The sequence below is a fragment of the Cherax quadricarinatus genome, chromosome 23 (assembly GCF_038502225.1).
Source record: "Cherax quadricarinatus isolate ZL_2023a chromosome 23, ASM3850222v1, whole genome shotgun sequence".
NCBI lineage: Eukaryota > Metazoa > Arthropoda > Malacostraca > Decapoda > Parastacidae > Cherax > Cherax quadricarinatus.
This window is the reverse complement of record NC_091314.1, coordinates 29,910,761-29,930,509: the sequence shown is the minus strand read 5'-3', so window position 1 is coordinate 29,930,509 and position 19,749 is coordinate 29,910,761. Positions and strand designations below refer to the sequence as shown.

At 43.6% G+C, this 19,749-nt stretch overlaps 1 protein-coding gene across 1 annotated transcript in view; it reads right to left on the bottom strand.

The window, feature by feature from the left end:
• Positions 1 to 19,749, bottom strand: part of Sgt1 (suppressor of G2 allele of skp1) — a 130,877-nt gene that overhangs the window by 71,722 nt on the left and 39,406 nt on the right. Inside the window, exons 6-7 of the mRNA XM_053772291.2 lie at positions 16,024 to 16,178; positions 6,079 to 6,186 (exon numbers count right to left, since the gene is read on the bottom strand). Of these exons, the coding sequence (XP_053628266.1) occupies positions 6,079 to 6,186; positions 16,024 to 16,178 (263 nt within the window). The remainder of the gene's footprint in view (positions 1 to 6,078; positions 6,187 to 16,023; positions 16,179 to 19,749) is intronic.

Genomic DNA, 19,749 nt, shown 5'->3' with positions numbered 1-19,749 from the left:
AAAGTCGCAGCCGCCGTAACGCGGGGGTCCACTGTATACTGTAGCAAGTTTTCATAACTGACTTTGATCTTGTTTACTAAACAAGAGAAAACAAAAGTTATATGGTTAATTCTGATGACAAAATTTTACCTGCAGATTTCTGCCTTAGTTCTCATGAATTTATTTTATAACTACCAGCCTGGAGTACAAAGGTACAGCATAAAATTGTGACTCATATTTTAAAATTTTAAGGGTTAATTTCTCTATCCTGGCATCATAAGAAATTTATTTATGTACTGCTCTGGTATCAGTAAGCTAAATCTGAAATGTTAATGATATTCACCACCTCTGCCACTGTTTCCTACTTTCAAGTGGCAAGGAGCCATTTACCATGAAAATGAGGGAAAACAACATGGAATTTAGTTACCATCAAAAGGAGTGAATATTTTTTCCTTTGGTGGCTGATATTGTATGTATTATTTATTTTTTCCTTCCGTGGCAATTACTTTCTTAACAATCAAGATAACAGAGAGATTCATGATTGCACTGTATTTCATGACATGCTAGACCCATGTGGGTCATTCAGCACAAGGAATGGTGACAGTTTGGTCCTCCATTCATTAATCATGGCCTGGTATCTGGCCAGTCAGGCTGATTTTGACCTCTTTCCTTAGTAGAGCAAGGCATTCTAATTACATTAAAGAATCTCCAAATTACTGTACAGTAATTAGTGACATGTAGTTAATTAACTAATAAAAGATAACTCTGGTGTCACAACAGTCAATGATGGTGGATAAGAATTAACAAAACATAAGAAAAGTAAGAGTTAAATATGACATATTGTCACTTCTACTTCAGTTGGGTGCCTTGATGGCAGTGACGGGCTCTGGATCATAAGAACTAAAGTTACCCTCCCCTTGAATCAAATCTGATTCACCCCTCCCAGTCCCTAGGCACTGTATGACCCTTGTGGATTTGATCCTACCCTGTGAATATATAAAATAAAGTGGGAAAGATTTCACTTTAGTAATCCTTATGATCAACAAAGAATATTCTTGTCTCATTAATTTGTAAATTAAAACTGAACCTATATAAGTATTGTAACTCATGGATATTTATTCTTAAAAACAAATCTTTCATTAAGCCACAATTGGTTTATGTAATACAGTGGACCCTTGGTTATCAGTCGTTCCTGTTATCAGCCAATTCCGTGATCAGCCGGTTTTTCAGCTCCTGGTGATTGGCCGTTATTTCAGTGATCGGCCATTTCAGACGCGTCCGTCTGCCAACAGGGGCCACTTGTGTGTCACTTTGGCTGCGTCTCTTGGTGTGTGAGGAAGCTTCTGCTCATACATCCAAATATTTTGCTTTTTTTCTGTTGTTTTTTGTGAGGTTTTTGTAGTGCAACTACAAAATAAGTAACCATGGCTCAAAAGAAAGTTCCTAGCAAAGTTCCTGTGGTAAAGAAAGTGATTAACACCATGGAATTTAAGCGTGAAGTGACTAATAAACACAAGAATGGTATGCGGGTGCTGGAACTTGCCAAGATGGACGGGAAAAACAAATCAAAAATTACACCCAACCTGGCAAAGGACAAATCAAGGACGCTAATGTTGCAAAAAGAGTAACTTTTCTAACGAAACAAAGGTCACCAATAATGGAACAGTTGGAAAACTTCCTGTTATTGTGGATTAAGGAAAAACAATTAGTGGGAGACAGTGTTGTGGAATTTATTATTTGTGAGAAGACAAAGCAGTTACATGAGGATCTTCTACAGAAAACTCCTGGAACAAGTGCTGCTGGTAGTGAATTTAGGGCCAGCAAAGGCTGGTTTGAGAGATTTAACCCTTTGACTGTCGAAGGGCCAAATCCTGAAGTTGCTTCTGGTGTCGCAAAATATTCGAAAAAAAAAAAAATTATTTTTTCTTATGAAATGATAGAGAATCTTTTCCCGATTGTAAAGACACCAAAAAAACGAAATTTGATGGAAAACTGACGGAATTACGCTCTCGCGAAGTTAGCGACTTCGGCGATATTTAAAAATCGGCAATTTCGCCCACTTTGAGCCCTATTTTCGGCTAATTCCGTTATTCCAGTCAACCAAACTCATAACCATTTCTTCAGAACTCTATTTTTTCTATCGATTGAGTACAAGAAACTGCCCATTTACCGATTTCAACTACCCAATAACATGGTCAGAAATTTGCAATTTCGCCAATTTCACGAAAATTAAAAAATACGACAATTTCAAAATAAGGTCCAGAATGAACAATGCAGACATTCCTGGCTCTAAAATAACATTTTCTTTGTTCATCAGTCATGTCTCCAGGTCCCTGTGATATTACTCTTGCTTTTTATTTTGAAATTTTATTCAAACAAAAAATAGAAGATTTACTGTTATGCAGACTACTGCAATACTGTAATAATTGTAAAAATTACATCAACCCATTCATGACTGCGTATTAGAATGGCTATTTGGACATTTATTGGACAATGACATCATTTGTTCACTTTTGAACATCGGCAAAAATCAAACATTTCCTGTACTTTGTGCTCCATTTCCAGGTTCTTTTTATAGTAAAATTAATCAAAATCACCTCCATTTCTATAATATAGTTTCCATTCTATCAAATGAGACCAAGAAAACGAGAATACAACCACAAATACTATACGAAAATAGACCACAAAGTCGGCATTTTAATTAAAAAAAACGGTCGGAGTTTTTTTTTTCTCATTATGCACTGCGTGCTCCAGGATTTTTTTTATGTGGTGCACACTGACCACACAGACCCATTCTCTCACATGTGGGCCTACTAGCTTTCTCCTGCCTGATTTGAAGCCGCTAGAATTTATGAGTATATATACGTCAAACACGGTACCTCGCAAACGTATATATACGGCCGCGACAGTCAAAGGGTTAAGAAGCGTAGTGGCATACAGAGTGTTGTAAGGCATGGAGAGGCTACAAGTTCTGGTAAATATGCAGCTGAAAAGTATGTACAGGAATTTAAGGACTATGTAAAGGCTGAAGATTTGAACCCCAACAAGTGTTCAATTGTGATGAAACAGGCTTGTTGTTTTGGAAGAAAATGCCAAACAGGACCTACATCATGCAGGAGGAAAAGGCACTGCCAGGACACAAGCCTATGAAAGACAGGCTTACTCTTTTGTTGTGTGGTAATGCTAGTGGGGATTTCAAAGTGAAGCCTTTACTGGAGTATCACTCTGAAAAATCCCAGAGTGTTCAAGAAAAGCAATGTTGTCAAGAATAGATTGTGTGTAATGTGGAAAGCTAATCATAAGACATGGGCCACAAGGCAAATTTTCAAAGAGTGGGTTAATGATGTGTTTGGCCCAAGTGTGAAAAAATACCTCCTGGAAAAGAAATTGCCACTCAAGTGCCTCCTGGTACTGGACAATGCTCCTGCACATCCTCCAGACTTGGAAGACCAAGTGTTTAGGGACTTTAATTTTATAAAAGTGAAGTTCTTGCCTCCTAACATCACTCCTCTCCTCCAACCCATGGACCAGCATGTCATTTCTAACTTCAAAAAATTCTACACAAAAGCAGTGTTTCAAATGTGCTTTGAAGTGACCTCGGACACTCAGTTGACCCTAAGAGTTCTGTAGGAATCACTTCAGTATCATCAACTGCATAAGCTTTATAGGTAAGACTTGGGAGGGAGTGACTTCCAGGACTTTGAACTCTGCTTGGAGAAAATTGTGGCCAGGTTGTGTCCAAGAGAGGGATTTTGAAGGGTTTGAGGCTGATCACGACCTTGCCGACCCAGTGGACTCTATTGTGGCACTGGAGAAGTCCGTGGGGTTGGAGGCAAGTGGCAAGGATGTGGAAGAGCTGATGGAGGACCACAGGGTGTGGAAGAGTTGATGGAGGACCAAAGGGAAAGCTAACCACCGAAGAGCTGCAAGACCTTCAACTCGAACAGCAATAGACTGCAACTGAGGAACTTGCTTCAGAGGAGGAGGAAGAGCGTGTGAAGGAGGTGCCTTCTTCAGAGATTAACCCCTTGACTGTCGCAACCCCAAATCCTGAGGTGTCTCCTGGTGTTGCAAAAATTAAAAAAAAAAAAAATTATTTTTTTCTTATTAAATGATAGAGAATCTTTTCCCGATGGTAATGACACCAAAAGTACGAAATGTGATGGAAAACTTATGGAATTACGCTTTTGCAAAGTTAGTGGCCTCGGCGATATTAATGAATTGGCGATTTCCCCCACTTCGAGCCCTATTTATGGCTAATTCCATTATTCCAGTTGACCAAACTCATAACTATTTCTTTAGAACTCCATTTATTCTATCAATTGAGTACAAGAAACAGCCCATTTACTGATTTTAACTACCCAATAAAGTGGTCAGAAATTGGCAATTTGGCCAATTTCACACAAATTAAAAAATATGCCAATTTCAAAATAGGGTCCAGAATGAACAATGCAGGCATTCCTGGTTCTAAAATAACATTTTCTTTGTTCATCAGTCACGTCTCCAGGCCCCTCTGATATTACTCTTGCTTTCTATTTTGAATTTTTATTCAAACAAAAAATAGAAGATTTACTGTTATGCAGACTACTGTAATATTGTAATAATTGTATAAATAATGTCAACTCATTCATGACTGCATATCAGAATGGCTAGTTGGACATTTACTGGACAATGACATCATTTGTTTACTTTTGAACATTGGCAAAAATCAAACATTTCCTCTACTTTGAACTCCATTTCAAGGTTCTTTTCATAGTAAAACCAATCAAAATCACCTCTATTTCTATAACATGTTTTCCATTCTATCAAATGAGACCAAGAAAACGAGAATACAGTGGACCCCCGCATAACGATTACCTCCGAATGCGACCAATTATGTAAGTGTATTTATGTAAGTGCGTTTGTACGTGTATGTTTGGGGGTCTGAAATGGACTAATCTACTTCACAATATTCCTTATGGGAATAAATTCGGTCAGTACTGGCACCTGGACATACTTATGGAGTGAAAAAATATCATTAACCGGGGGTCCACTGTACAACCATAAATACTATACGAAAATAGACCACAAATTCGGCGTTTTACAAAAAAAAAGGATGGATTTTTTTTTCTCATTATGCACTGCGTGCTGCAGGATTTTTTTTTATATGGTGCATACTGACCACACAGGCCCATTCTCTCACATGTGGGCCTACCAGCTTTCTCCTGCTTGATTTGAAGCCGCTAGAATTTATGAGTATATATACATCAAACACGGTGGCTCGTAAGATGCATATATACAACCGAAACAGTCAAAGGGTTAAAGAGGTGTGTGCAATGTGGACTAGGGTGCACGCTTTTGTAGAGAAACACCACCCTGACCAAACTGAAACAAGCCATATCTGCAACATGTTCAGTGACAAAACCCTGTCCCACCTTTAGGAAATCTTGAAGACATACCAGAAACAGACCTCTATGGACAGATCTGTTGTGTGACAGGGGTCCAGTGACTCTCAAGCTGGTTCTAGTTGCATTATAAGACAAAGAAGGGAAATAACCCCAGAGAAGGCTTTGCTACCTGAAGTCTTTATGGAGGGGGATTCCCCTTCCAAACACTAACTCCTCCCTCTCTCCTCCTCCACATCTTCCAGAAGCCAGCATTAGTCTTCAATAAAGGTATGTAATACTTACATAATTGTTAAAAAAAATTATTTTTTTTTGTGAATAATTTTGTCTGGAACGAATTAATTGTATTTCCATTAATTCTTATGGGAAATATTATTTCGGTTTTCGACTATTTCAGTTATAGGCTGTGCTCCTGGAACGGATTATGGCCGATAACCGAGGGTCCACTGTACTGTACTATAGTGAGGAAAAAAAAAGCCTTTTCTCTAGTTCCCTGGTTCTATTTTCTCTTGGATATTTATGAACTACAAAGCATTTATCAGTCTACTATTAACTCATTCATGCACTACATCCATTGTAATAATTACTAGTAAATACTGTTAAATTTGCAATCTCATTAATCAACAAGTTATGTTTAGTACTGCTGTAAGATGCTTCATTCCATTAACATGCAGGTACACTATATATTACAAGTTATCATTCACTCTCAACTTACTTTGGAAGGCACAACTCTGAAGGACGACTCTAGTGGGTTAATTGGATGACATATATCCAGTTCTAGGCTATATTCTGAGCCAGAAGGAAGTGGTGCTGATACACTTACCTAACAAAACAAAAAAAAAAAAAGTGAAAGTTAAACTGGGACCAAGTTCATCCAGTAAATATATTTACTAAATATTTACATACAGCAGAACCCCCGTATCCACTGATATGATATCCATGGTTTTAGTTATCCACAGTTTACTGTGGCCCAAAAATACCACTTAATTTTGCGTAAGAATGGCCCAAAAGCACAAAAGTAGAAAAGCTGGCAGTTCTTCAAAGCCTAAGAGAAGCCGTGAAGTGCTTCCCATCTATGTATTCTCCCATATAAGTCAATGCTAGATGCATTCTCTTATATCTAAGCCCAAATTTACTGCTCACAGCTTATCTGAGTGAGGAGAGCTCATGACGTAGTACTACAGATTGGAACCTGGCTCCAAGCTGTAGAACTGCGGGACAGACCCTCAAAGGGTTAAGGAGGTTGCAATTTGACGTTTCAAAATTTTTTTATCATCTGGTGGTGGTGGATGTAGTGGTGGTGGTGGATGTGGTGGTGGTGGTGGTGGTGGTGGTGGTGGATGTGGTGATGGTGGATGTGGTGGTGGATGTGGTGGTGGATGTGGTGGTGGTGGATGTGGTGGTGGTGGATGTGGTGGTGGTGGTGGATGTGGTGGTGGTGGTGGATGTGGTGGTGGTGGTGGATGTGGTGGTGGTGGAGGATGTGGTGGTGGTGGTGGATGTGGTGGTGGTGGATGTGGTGGTGGTGGATATGGTGGTGGTGGATGTGGTGGTGGTGGATGTGGTGATGGTGGTGGTGGTGGTGGATGTAATGGTGGTGGATGTGGTGGTGGTGGATGTGGTGATGGTGGTGGATGTGGTGATGGTGGTGGATGTGGTGATGGTGGTGGATGTGATGGTGGTGGATGTGGTGATGGTGGTGGACGTGATGGTGGTGGATGTGGTGGTGGTGGATGTGGTGGTGGTGGTGGTGGTGGATGTGGTGGTGGTGATGGTGGTGGATGTGGTGATGGTGGTGGATGTGGTGGTGGTGGTGGATGTGGTGATGGTGGTGGATGTAATGGTGGTGGTGGATGTGGGGGATGTGGTGGTGGTGGTGGTGGTGGTAGATGTGGTGGTGGATGTGGTGGTGGTGGATGTGGTGGTGGTGGTGGATGTGGTGGTGGTGGTGGATGTGGTGGTGGTGGATGTGGTGGTGGTGGTGGATGTGGTGGTGGTGGTGGATGTGGTGGTGGTGGATGTGGTGGTGGTGGATGTGGTGGTGGTGGATGTGGTGGTGGTGGATGTGGTGGTGGTGGATGTGGTGGTGGTGGTGGTGGATGTGGTGGTGGTGGTGGATGTGGTGGTGGTGGTGGATGTGGTGGTGGTGGTGGATGTGGTGGTGGTGGTAGATGTGGTGGTGGTGGTGGATGTGGTGGTGGTGGATGTGGTGGTGGTGGATGTGGTGGTGATGGTGGATGTGGTGGTGGTGGTGGATGTGGTGGTGGTGGTGGATGTGGTGGTGGTGGATGTGGTGGTGGTGGTGGATGTGGTGGTGGTGGTGGATGTGGTGGTGGTGGTGGATGTGGTGGTGGTGGTGGATGTGGTGGTGGTGGTGGATGTGGTGGTGATGGTGGATGTGGTGGTGGTGGTGGTGGATGTGGTGGTGGTGGTGGATGTGGTGGTGGTGGTGGATGTGGTGGTGGTGGATGTGGTGGTGGTGGATGTGGTGGTGGTGTATGTGGTGGTGGTGGTGGTGGATGTGGTGGTGGTGGATGTGGTGGTGGTGGTGGTGGATGTGGTGGTGGTGGATGTGGTGGTGGTGGATGTGGTGGTGGTGGTGGATGTGGTGGTGGTGGATGTGGTGGTGGTGGTGGATGTGGTGGTGGTGGTGGATGTGGTGGTGATGGTGGATGGATGTGGTGGTGGTGGTGGATGTGGTGGTGGTGGATGTGGTGGTGGTGGTGGATGTGGTGGTGGTGGTGGATGTGGTGGTAATGGTGGATGTGGTGGTGGGGGTGGTTGTGGTGGTGGTGGTGGAGGTGGTGGTGGATGTGGTGGTGGATGTGGTGGTGGTGGTTGTGGTGGTGGTGGTGGTGGTGGTGTGGTGGTGGATGTGGTGGTGGTGGTGGGTGATGTGGTGGTGGTGGTGGATGTGGTGGTGGTGGTGGATGGTGGTGGTGTGGTGATGGTGGACGTGATGGTGGTGGTGGTGGGTGGATGTGGTGGTGGTGGTGGTGATGGATGTGGTGGTGGTGGTGGATGTGGTGATGGTGGTGGATGTGGTGGTGGTGGTGGTGGATGTGGTGATGGTGGTGGATGTAATGGTGGTGGTGGATGTGGGGGATCTGGTGGTGGTGGTGGTGGTGGATGTGGTGGTGGTGGATGTGGTGGTGGTGGTGGATGTGGTGGTGGTGGTGGTGGATGTGGTGGTGGTGGTGGATGTGGTGGTGGTGGTGGATGTGGTGGTGGTGGTGGATGTGGTGGTGGTGGTGGTGGTGGTGGTGGTGGTGATGGTGGTGGTGGTGGATGTGGTGGTGGTGGTGGATGTGGTGGTGGTGGATGTGGTGGTGGTGGTGGATGTGGTGGTGGTGGTGGATGTGGTGGTGGTGGTGGATGTGGTGGTGGTGGTGGATGTGGTGGTGGTGGTGGATGTGGTGGTGGTGGTGGATGTGGTGGTGGTGGATGTGGTGGTGGTGGTGGATGTGGTGGTGGTGGTGGATGTGGTGGTGGTGGTGGATGTGGTGGTGGTGGATGTGGTGGTGGTGGTGGATGTGGTGGTGGTGGTGGATGTGGTGGTGGTGGTGGATGTGGTGGTGGTGGTGGTGGTGGTGGTGGTGGATGTGGTGGTGGTGGTGGTGGATGTGGTGGTGGTGGTGGTGATGGTGGTGGTTGTGGTGGTGGATGTGGTGGTGGTGGTGGATGTGGTGGTGGTGGTGGATGTGGTGGTGGTGGATGTGGTGGTGGTGGTGTGGTGGTGGTGTGGATGTGGTGGTGGGTGGATGTGGTGGTGGTGGTGTGGTGGTGGTGGGTGTGGTGGTGGTGGATGGTGGTGTGGTGGTGGTGGTGGATGTGGTGGTGGTGGTGGATGTGGTGGTGGTGGATGTGGTGGTGGTGGATGTGGTGTGGTGGATGTGGTGGTGGTGGATGTGGTGGTGGTGGATGTGGTGGTGGTGGTGTGTGGTGGTGGGTGGTGGTGGATGTGGTGGTGGTGGATGTGGATGTGGTGGTGGTGGTGGATGTAGTGGTGATTGTGGTGGGAAGTGGTTGTGGTGGTGGTGGTGGATGTGGTGGTGGTGGTGGATGTGGTGGTGGTGGTGGATGTGGTGGTGGTGGTGGATGTGGTGGTGGTGGTGGATGTGGTGGTGGTGGTGGATGTGGTGGTGGTGGTGGTGGATGTGGTGGTGGTGGTGGATGTGGTGGTGGTGGTGGATGTGGTGGTGGTGGTGGATGTGGTGGTGGTGCATGGGTGATGGTGGTGCATGGGTGGTGGTGATGCATGGGTGGTGGTGGATGTGGTGGTGGTGGATGTGGTGGTGGGTGGTGGTGGTGGTGGTGGTGGATGGTGGATGTGGTGGATGTGGTGGTGGTGGTGGGTGGTGGTGGTGGATGTGGTGGTGGTGGTGGATGTGTGGTGGTGGTGGTGGTGATGTGGTGGTGGTGGTGGATGTGGTGGTGGTGCGTGGGTGGTGGTGGTGGTGGATGTGGTGGTGGTGGACGTGGTGGTGGTGATGGTGGTGGTGGTGGTGGTGGATGTGGTGGTGGTGGTGGATGTGGTGGTGGTGGTGGATGTGGTGGTGGTGGTGGATGTGGTGGTGGTGGTGGATGTGGTGGTGGTGGTGGATGTGGTGGTGGTGGTGGATGTGGTGGTGGTGGTGGATGTGGTGGTGGTGGATGTGGTGGTGGTGGATGTGGTGGTGGTGGTGGATGTGGTGGTGGTGGATGTGGTGGTGGTGGATGTGGTGGTGGTGGATGTGGTGGTGGTGGATGTGGTGGTGGTGGATGTGGTGGTGGTGGATGTGGTGGTGGTGGATGTGGTGGTGGTGGTGGTGGATGTGGTGGTGGTGGTGGTGGATGTGGTGGTGGTGGTGGATGTGGTGGTGGAGGAGGGTATTTTATAATTATTTTATGTTAGGGATGTTGTATTGTGCATTGTTTATCAATTAAACTTTGTCACAGATATGTATGTAAACGAAAAACGACTTGTACATAGGGTTCGCTACTATCTGAGGCAGGTCTTGGAATGTATCCCCCATGGATACGGGGAGCTATTGTACATATACACCCTATTTTCTCATGAACTTGTTGTGTAGAGGTGACTATCTGGAATTTTTCAGCAAACTGCAGTGGCTGGGCAAACAAAGTGTACATAGGTGGGAGTTATGTTCTGCTCTAGGCAGATTTTTGTAAATACAAGTACACATAGTATAAAATAACATATTCTTGTAGAACTCTAGAACATCAAAAACTGATAACTATAAAAAATATACATAATTAAAAAATATCTCATTACCTTTGTACTGTGTGTTGAAGTGTGCAGTTTTAAATCTGTAAGCAATGTTTATCTCACATAGTATCTAAATATATTACAATATAATTGTTTTTCATGCATATTAGAGTTTTACACCACACATTTGTTGGTTATCATTTAATATGTACCACTGTGGGAAGCCGGCTGTAATGGGTAAATAATATTTACCAATGATGCACTCGCAATCAGTCTTCTGACATAAATAATATACATTATTTCCATATATTTCACTTACTTTTTCACAAAATCTAATATATTTTGCATATAACACTATTTGTATCACTGTCACTGCTATCTGTGATATAGTAGATACATAAATATTTCTGAGAAACATCAATGATGCAGGTATTGGTACCTCCCTCAGATGAATCAGAACTATCTTTATTTCACTTATGTTTCATTTACTTTTTACACAATATTTTTCATATAATTTGCACTGAAACTGGCATTTTGAATATTATTGACAGGCAGAAAATGCATCATCCCACAACTGCTAAAATTATACTAAGCACACTGTTTTTCTATCAAAAGCAGATTTTTTGGTTTGGTTTAACAAATTTCACTCATCAGCCTTAATTAACGGACTAATAGGGAAAGAGTGCAAGGCCAGTGATGGTGAGTGTAGCAGACTGAGATGAGATTATTTCGCCATGACCATAACAATAATGAACAATATACTTGGTCCAGTTTGTTAATCAATTGACCCAGCAGATTTTGCCCATATTTCCAAAGTTTATTAACCTTTAAACTGTCCAAATGTAGATCTGTTTTCACTATCAGCACTTCGAATATTAAAAAAAAAAATGCTCTATTTTAAATTATAGAGGGCAATTTTCTGTGTGTAATAAGACAAAAAAAAATTTTTATGATCAGTACTTACCGAGATATAAGACCACAAAGTTGGCGTTGGATGCTCACCTCATGGCAACATCGAGTCCTGCTGCTTGCAGAAGTGTTGCCGATATACCTTTTTTCCTCGTTTTTAATTTAATTTAAATATTTTTTATGTTATGATAATTACAATTTACAGTAGTTCTTGTGATTTCATAGCCAATCTTTGTTCTGGCACTAATATTAGATACTGAAATAGTAGTCAAATAGTCACAGGTGAACATTTTCACCTGCCTTGGTCATTTACTATTGTCTAGAAATATATACAAAGTATTTACTAGGTCTCAGCAATGTTTTAGACATGCTGGATTATATACGAAACTTCTTGAAGCATGGTGTTAAGACAAGTGTCACTAAACTGCTGACAGTGCAGCAGTGGAGTGACACTTGACGAGCATGCACTGCTCCAGGGAACCCTGTCCTTATTTGTTTTCACTGTTACACACAAACATGTATGTCTGTCTGTCTGTCTGTCTAGCTCTGCTTATCTGTCTTTCTGTCTGCCTGTGTGTCTCGGTCTTTCTGTCTGCCTGTGTGTCTCAGTCTTTCTGTCTGCCTGTGTGTCTCAGTCTTTCTGTCTGCCTGTGTGTCTCGGTCTTTCTGTCTGCCGGTGTGGGAGGGGGAGGATGGTTATTGGAGGGGGAGAGGTGGTTGGGGGTAGATGGTTTGGGGGAGGGGCAGGTGGCTAGGGGGAGGGGGAGAGGTGGTTAGGAGAAGGGGGAGTACGTGTTTGTGTCAAGTGTATATGTGCTTGTGTATGTGTGCTTGTGTATGTGTGTGTGCATGTGTGGGAGAGAGAGGGATGGGATTAAGGGGGGGAGGGGGAGAGAAGGATGAGTGACCCTTAGAAGCGGGGGAGGTGTGTGTGTGTTATGGGATTAGGAGGAGAGGGGAGGGGAAGGAAGGCTGAGAGTAGAATGACCGCTTGATAACGGGGTCCTTACGGGTGTGTGCGCGCACGCGCGCACGTGTGTGTGTGTGTGTGTGTGTGTGTGTGTGTGTGTGTGTGTGTGTGTGTGCGCGCGCACGTGTACTCACCTAACTGTACTCACCTAATTGTGGTTGCAGGGGTCGAGACTCAGCTCCTGGCCCCGCCTCTTCACTGATCGCTACTAGGTCCTCTCCCTCTCTGCTTCCTGAGCTTTGTCATACCTCTTAAAACTATGTATGGTTCCTGCCTCCACTACTTCACTAGCTAGGCTATTCCACTTCCTGACGACTCTATGACTGAAGAAATACTTCCTAACATCCCTGTGACTCATCTGAGTCTTCAGCTTCCAGTTGTGACCCCTTGTTTCTGTGTCCCCTCTCTGGAACATCCTATCTCTGTCCACCTTGTCTATTCCCCGCAGTATCTTCTACGTCGTTATCATGTCTCCCCTGACCCTTCTGTCCTCCAGTGTCGTCAGTCCAATTTCCCTCAACCTTTCCTCGTACGACATTCCCCCGAGCTCTGGGACTAGCCTTGTTGCAAACCTTTGTACTTTCTCAAACTTCTTGACGTGCTTGACCAGGTGTGGCTTCCAGACTGGTGCTGCATACTCCAGTATGGGCCTGACATACACAGTGTACAGTGTCTTGAACGATTCCTTATTAAGGTATCGGAACGCTATTCTCAGGTTTGCCAGGCACCCATATGCTGCAGCAGTTATTTGGTTGATGTGTGCCTCCGGTGACGTGCTCAGTGTTATGGTCACCCCAAGGTCTTTCTCCCTGAGTGAGGAGTGTAGTCTTTGTCCACCTAGCCTATACTCTGTCTGCAGTTTTCTTTGCCCCTCCCCAATCTTCATGACTTTGCATTTGGCAGGATTGAATTCGAGAAGCCAGTTTCTGGACCACATGTCCAGCCTGTCCAAGTCTCTTTGCAGTCCTGCCTCATCCTCATCCGATTTAATTCTTCTCATTAGCTTCACATCACCTGCAAATAGGGACACTTCAGAGTCTATTCCTTCCATCATGTCGTTCGCATACATCAAAAATAGCACTGGTCCTAGAACTGACCCCTGTGGGACCCCGCTCGTCACAGGCACCCACTGTGATACCACTTCACGTACCATGACTCGTTGCTGCCTCCCTGTCAGGTATTCCCTGATCCATTGCAGTGCCCTCCCTGTTATATGCGCCTGATCCTCCAGCTTCTGCACTAATCTCTTGTGGGGAACTGTGTCAAAGGCCTTCCTGCAGTCTAGGAAAATGCAATCAACCCACCCTTCTCTCTCGTGTGTGTGTATATGTGTGCGTGTGTGTGTGTACTCGCCTAGTAAGGGTGTGTGTTTATGTGTGTGTGTGTGTGTGTGTGTGTGTGTGTGTGTGTGTGTGTGTGTGTGTATTCGCCTAGTAGAGGTGTGTGTGTGTGTGTGTGTGCGCGTGTGTGTATTCGCCTAGTAGAGGTTTGTGTGTGTGTGTATGTGTGTATTCGCCTAGTAGAGGTGTATGTGTGTATTCGCCTAGTAGAGGTGTGTGTGTGTGTGTGTGTGTGTGTGTGTGTGTGTGTGTGTGTGTGTGTGTGTGTGTGTGTGTGTGTGTGTGTGTGTGTGTGTGTGTGTGTGTGAGGGAGAGATGGTTACGGGGGTAGGGGAGGGGTTGTTGTCGTGTAGGCTCATATTTAGTCCCAGTTGTCTTTCCTAGTAATGCTACTCTCTCCACTTATTGCCCTTTCTGGATTTAAGTATCAGTTACTGCTGGTTATTATCCTATTCCTTGTGTGCACGTGCACATACACACACACACACACACATGGTAACTAACACACACACACACACACACGCAGACTTGTAAATATGCTGAGTCAGGGTGTGGCTGCTGTCAAAATGACAAATTATACCATCACTCACTACCCTTACTGCCTGTCAACACCCATGGGATCTCATTCCTTCTTCCCCACCATCCTTCCTTTCCTCCTTCATGCCTTCCTTTCTTCCTACCTTCCTTCCTTACTTCTTCCCTTCCTCTCATCTCTTTCTTTTTCTTTCTTTCTTTCTTTCTTTCTTTCTTTCTTTCTTTCTTTCTTTTCTTTCTTTCTTTCTTTCTTTCTTCCTTCCTTTCTTCCTTACTTACTTCCTTCCTTCTGGTATCCTGGGCATTGCTTTAGGGCACAAACTCCTCAAAACCATGAAATTTATCTTCAGAGACACTTCCATCTGTGTTAGAGCTATCAATTGGGAAGAGAAGAGTCCCAGATTCGCCAGGGAGTCAGATATTTCTTACCGTTAGGCATGCTGAATAAAGATTACTGAAATGGCATTCCCACAATGCACCACTGGCTCCCTGATTTTTTTTATACTGCGCACACTGACCATGGAGACCCATTCTCTCACGTGTGGACCTACCAGCTTTCTCCCACTTGACCTGAAGCTGCTAGAATTTTGGCGTATTAATATGTCGAAAACATTGGCTCGTAAGACGTATATATACGGCCAAAACAGTCAAAAGGTTAAAAGGGGTGTTAATACGACATGACATCAATGAATCCCTGGTGTTTGCCACACTATTTGCTCTAGCTGAGGCTCAATTGAACTGGTGCTCCCACAAGGTACTAAGTGGTCCCAGATTTTTTTAATACTGCACACACACAGAGTATTAAGACCCATTCTATAGTAACCAGGCATCTGTGGCCAATCGTGCCAAATTTGGAGGCAGGAAAAATACATTTGTAGTGCTAGCGGTACTAACATAGATCTACATTTGGATAGTTTAAGGGTTAAACTGAAGTCCAGTAAACTGAGGGTTTACTGAAGTATATAATTTAAGCCATGTGGGGCTTAATTTCAGCCTACTATGATTTTTGTTAATACGACTATGTATGTGTGATGTATGTATACTGTATACGTATACATGCATGCACTTATGCACACACACACACATCATCATCTACTTGCCCATATGTATGTATATATCCAGTAAATCGATTATCCGGCAACTGCTTATTTGGAGTCTACCATTATCCAATAGTCTTTGCGATACAGGTCACCTGAACAGATAATGTGGGAAGGAATGTTCAAATTAAGACATAAAAATCAATGAAATTATGTAGCTAGTTTGAAAATCTGGCACAACCTCACCCTGGTGATTCTGGATAACCTATGCTTACCTTAGTGATGCCAGATAATCTATGTTCACCCTAGTGATGCCACATAATCTATGTTCACCCTGGTGACACTAGATAATCTATGTTCACCCAAGTGATGCCTGATAATCTATGCTCACCCTAGTGATGCCAGATAATCTATGCTCACCCTAGTGATGCTGGATAATCTATGCTTACCCTGGTGATGCTAGGTAATCTATGTTCACCCTGGTGATGCTAGATAATCTATGCTCACCCTAGTGATGCAGGATAATGTATGCTTACCCTAGTGATGCTGGATAATCTATGCTTGTCTGTGTATCACTACAAGCTTTAGGATTAAGAACTAACTATAACCAGTATTATAAACAATCAATAATGGTAAAGAAAAGGTCTTGTAATGCATTACTTACAGTCTTGTCAGTGAAATTTACTTTAACATCTTCTTTCTTCAAATTTTTAACAAGTATAGTGATGACAATATGGGTTTCAGTCTGGTACCAATCATGCTTTATTTTTGGTACTGGCATGGTATTGGCTGCACTCTCAGGTTTCTCCATGGTGCTCCCTGGCAGAAAGATATGTTCAAACAGTAGTTGAGTAATACCTAATTCAATCTTTCATGAATAATATGTACTTAAATCAATCCCTTATTACTGAGGCTTCCTACAGTACTGCAAGGCATGTCCCTGGCACTCTTACTGTTGTTCATCTTCACGACAGACGTTGATAAAAGCACAAACTAAAAAGTTGTTGCTGTACAAAAATTACAAACATCAACAGAGGAAATTAATATGACATTTGATATTTGGGAGTGGACGTGTCAGCGGATGGGTCTATGAAGGATGAGGTGAATCATAGAATTGATGAGGGGAAAAGGGTGAGTGGTGCACTTAGGAGTCTGTGGAGACAAAGAACTTTGTCCTTGGAGGCAAAGAGGGGAATGTATGAGAGTATAGTTTTACCAACGTTCTTATATGGGTGTGAAGCGTGGGTGATGAATGTTGCAGCGAGGAGAAGGCTGGAGGCAGTGGAGATGTCATGTCTGAGGGCAATGTGTGGTGTGAATATAATGCAGAGAATTCGTAGTTTGGAAGTTAGGAGGAGGTGCGGGATTACCAAAACTGTTGTTTAGATATGGAAAAAAACAATAAAAAAAAAATCGCAGGATAAAAAAATTCAGAAAGACCAATCCAGAGAAAGAAATAATATTTAAAAAACCTAGGAAAACTAACATCAGATGACCTATAACTTAGATAATGGCACTAAGGAAAATGGTTTCAAAGGTGAGAAAAATGACAAGTGGGATTATAAGAACTTTCAAAAACAAGAGTAATTCCAATGATGGTACTTTTATTCGTGCTCTTACCTCTGGAATATTGTTTTGTGCACACAGCTCCTCAAGTGAACTTAGTTTTTCTTTTTCCAAAACATAATGTTTAAGTTACATATTACACCTCAGTATTAATGACATTAAGAACCATGTTTATAATATACAGCCACATGAGCTTCTGGCACAGGTTTTCCAGTTCAACATCAAAATAAGCCATACAATTAAGAAAAATATTTACAATAGTTTCTGAACCCCATACATTTTCTTACGGTTCCGCTTTCTTATGAAATTCATTATTAACATCGGTGGAGACATAATTGATACTGTCTGGTATGCAGTGAAGCAAACACGAGCATCACTGTGGTACTCTGAAATCACAACCAGTCACTGAATCTTTCAAAATGTGCTAATTACCCACTGAAACTATCAGAATATGTTTAGTAGATTTACTAGTTTTTAATGGTTGTCCTATCTGCTTTCTTATGACTTTCAACATTAACACCATTACAATCAAACAACATTCAAGAAATTATGGACACAAATTTTCATCACAGTACTTGGTGTTCAAAATTAAGGCTAGCAATGTTGAACAATATTAAACTTTAATGAAGGTACACTAACACTCTCAAATATGAATTATATGCTGTATATATGCATACAATTTTAATTTAATTTTCTTCTACAGCTTTTAGGATGAATTTCTGAGAAGTCTGGAGTTTACCTGGAGAGGGTTTCGGAGGTCAATGCCCCGGCTGCCTGGTCTGAGACCAGGCCTCATGGTGGATCAGGGTCTGGTCAACCAGGCTGTTACTGCTGGCCGCACGCAAGCTAACATACGAACCACAGACTGGTTGGTCAGGTACTGACTTTAGGTGCCTGTCCAGTGCCGTCTTGAAGACAGCCAGGGGTCTATTGGTAATCCCCCTTATGCATGCTGGGAGGCAGTTGAACAGTCTTGGGCCTCAGACACTTATTGTGTCTCTCAGTGTACTCATGGTGCCCCTGCTTTTCATTGGGGGATTGTTGCATCTCCTGCCGAATCTTTTGCTTTCATAGGGAGTGATTTTCATGTGCAGGTTTGGTACCAATCCCTCCAGGACCTTCCAAGTGAATATTATCATGTATCTCTCTCATCTGCATTCAAGGGAATACAGATCAAGGACCTTCAACTGTTCCCAGTGGTTTAGATGCCTTATCGTACTTATGTGTGCCGTGAAGGTTCTTTGTACATTCTTCAGATCTGCAATGTCGCCAACCTTGAAGGAGGCCATTAGTGTACAGCAGTATTCCAGCCTAGAGAGCACAAGCGATTTGAAGAGAATCATCATGGGCTTGGCATCCCTAGTTTTGAAGGTTCTCATTATCCATCCAATCATTTTCCTAGCAGATGAGGTAGATACATTGTTGTGGTCTTTGAAGGTGAGATCCTCTGACATTATCACTCCCAGATCCTTCATATTACTTTTCTGCTTTATTGTATGGTTAGAATTTGTCATATACCCTGACACATTTTTAATTTCTTCAAGTTTCCCCTATCTGAGTAGTTGAAATTTCTCCTCATTGAACTTCATACTGTTTTGAGTGGCCCATTCGAAGATTTAGTTGATGTCCGCTTGGAGTCTCGCGGTGTCTTCGATTCAGGTTACTGCAAAGGAAGACATGGAGCTATGGCTTACATCTCTATGTCAGAAATAAGGATGAGGAATAGAATGGGAGCGAGTACTGTGCCTTGTGGAACAGAACTTTTTACCATGGCTGCCTGGACTTTACTCTGTTTACTATTACTCTTTGTGTTCTATTTGTCAGGAAGTTGTAGATCCATCTACCAGCTTTTCCCGTTATTCCTTTATCACGCATTTTGCGTGCTATTACACCATGGTCACACTTGTCGAAAGCTTTTGCGAAGTCTGTGTTTACAACATCTGTATTTTGTTTATCCTCTACAGCATCCAGGACCTTGTCATAGTGGTCCAGTAGCTGAGACAGGCAGGAGCAACCTGCTCTAAACCCTACATGGAAATATGATTTTTTTTTCTGGGGGGGGGGGGGAATCTATCCTATCAAGCATGAATTATTGTTTGCCTCTATGTATGATAGTTTCTATGGGAAGCCTTCCATTCTTGATATGCCCTTAAGCAGAATCTACAACATTTTCTAAATACTACAATGTGAATGAGAACTGCCTCAGTACATCCCATCCTCTAACTTCAAAATGTAATGTGTACAGTTACTAACACCTTAATGGGCGATGAAGCAACCTGTGTTGCCAGACTCAAGTTGCCTATTTGTTTTTACATTATTTGCAGTTACCTGTACTTTATTTACATATATATAGCTTATTTATGCTAGGTTAGCATAAACCAGAATAAATAATACAGTAAAACCTCTCATTAATGGATTTCATCACATTCAGACAAAATTAAAAGTCCAGACAAATGCTCTAGTTAGGCAAAATACACGAAAGTTCATAATTCTGCATTTTGTCCATAGTGATGGAGTTCAGTTATCTTAAGTACTCGGCCAAGTTGGCTCTAACTTTTATCAAGTACCGGTCAAAGCGGTTATGTCCAGGACCTGTCTGTTTTCATTGTTCCCCAAATCATAAACCACCTGTGCCAGTTCATTGTTTGTGTTCATTCTGGAATACATTCAGCCTCTAATTTTCTCTGGATTAAGAGCATTGTGTGACTTTATTGACATATTTAGTAAGGTGCAATTAATAATGGCTTCTAATGCAAGTAGTGGTGCCAAGAAGACGAAAAGTGTGGCTCTCAGAAATCTGTCTTCTCAGGCATCTAGGTCTTCT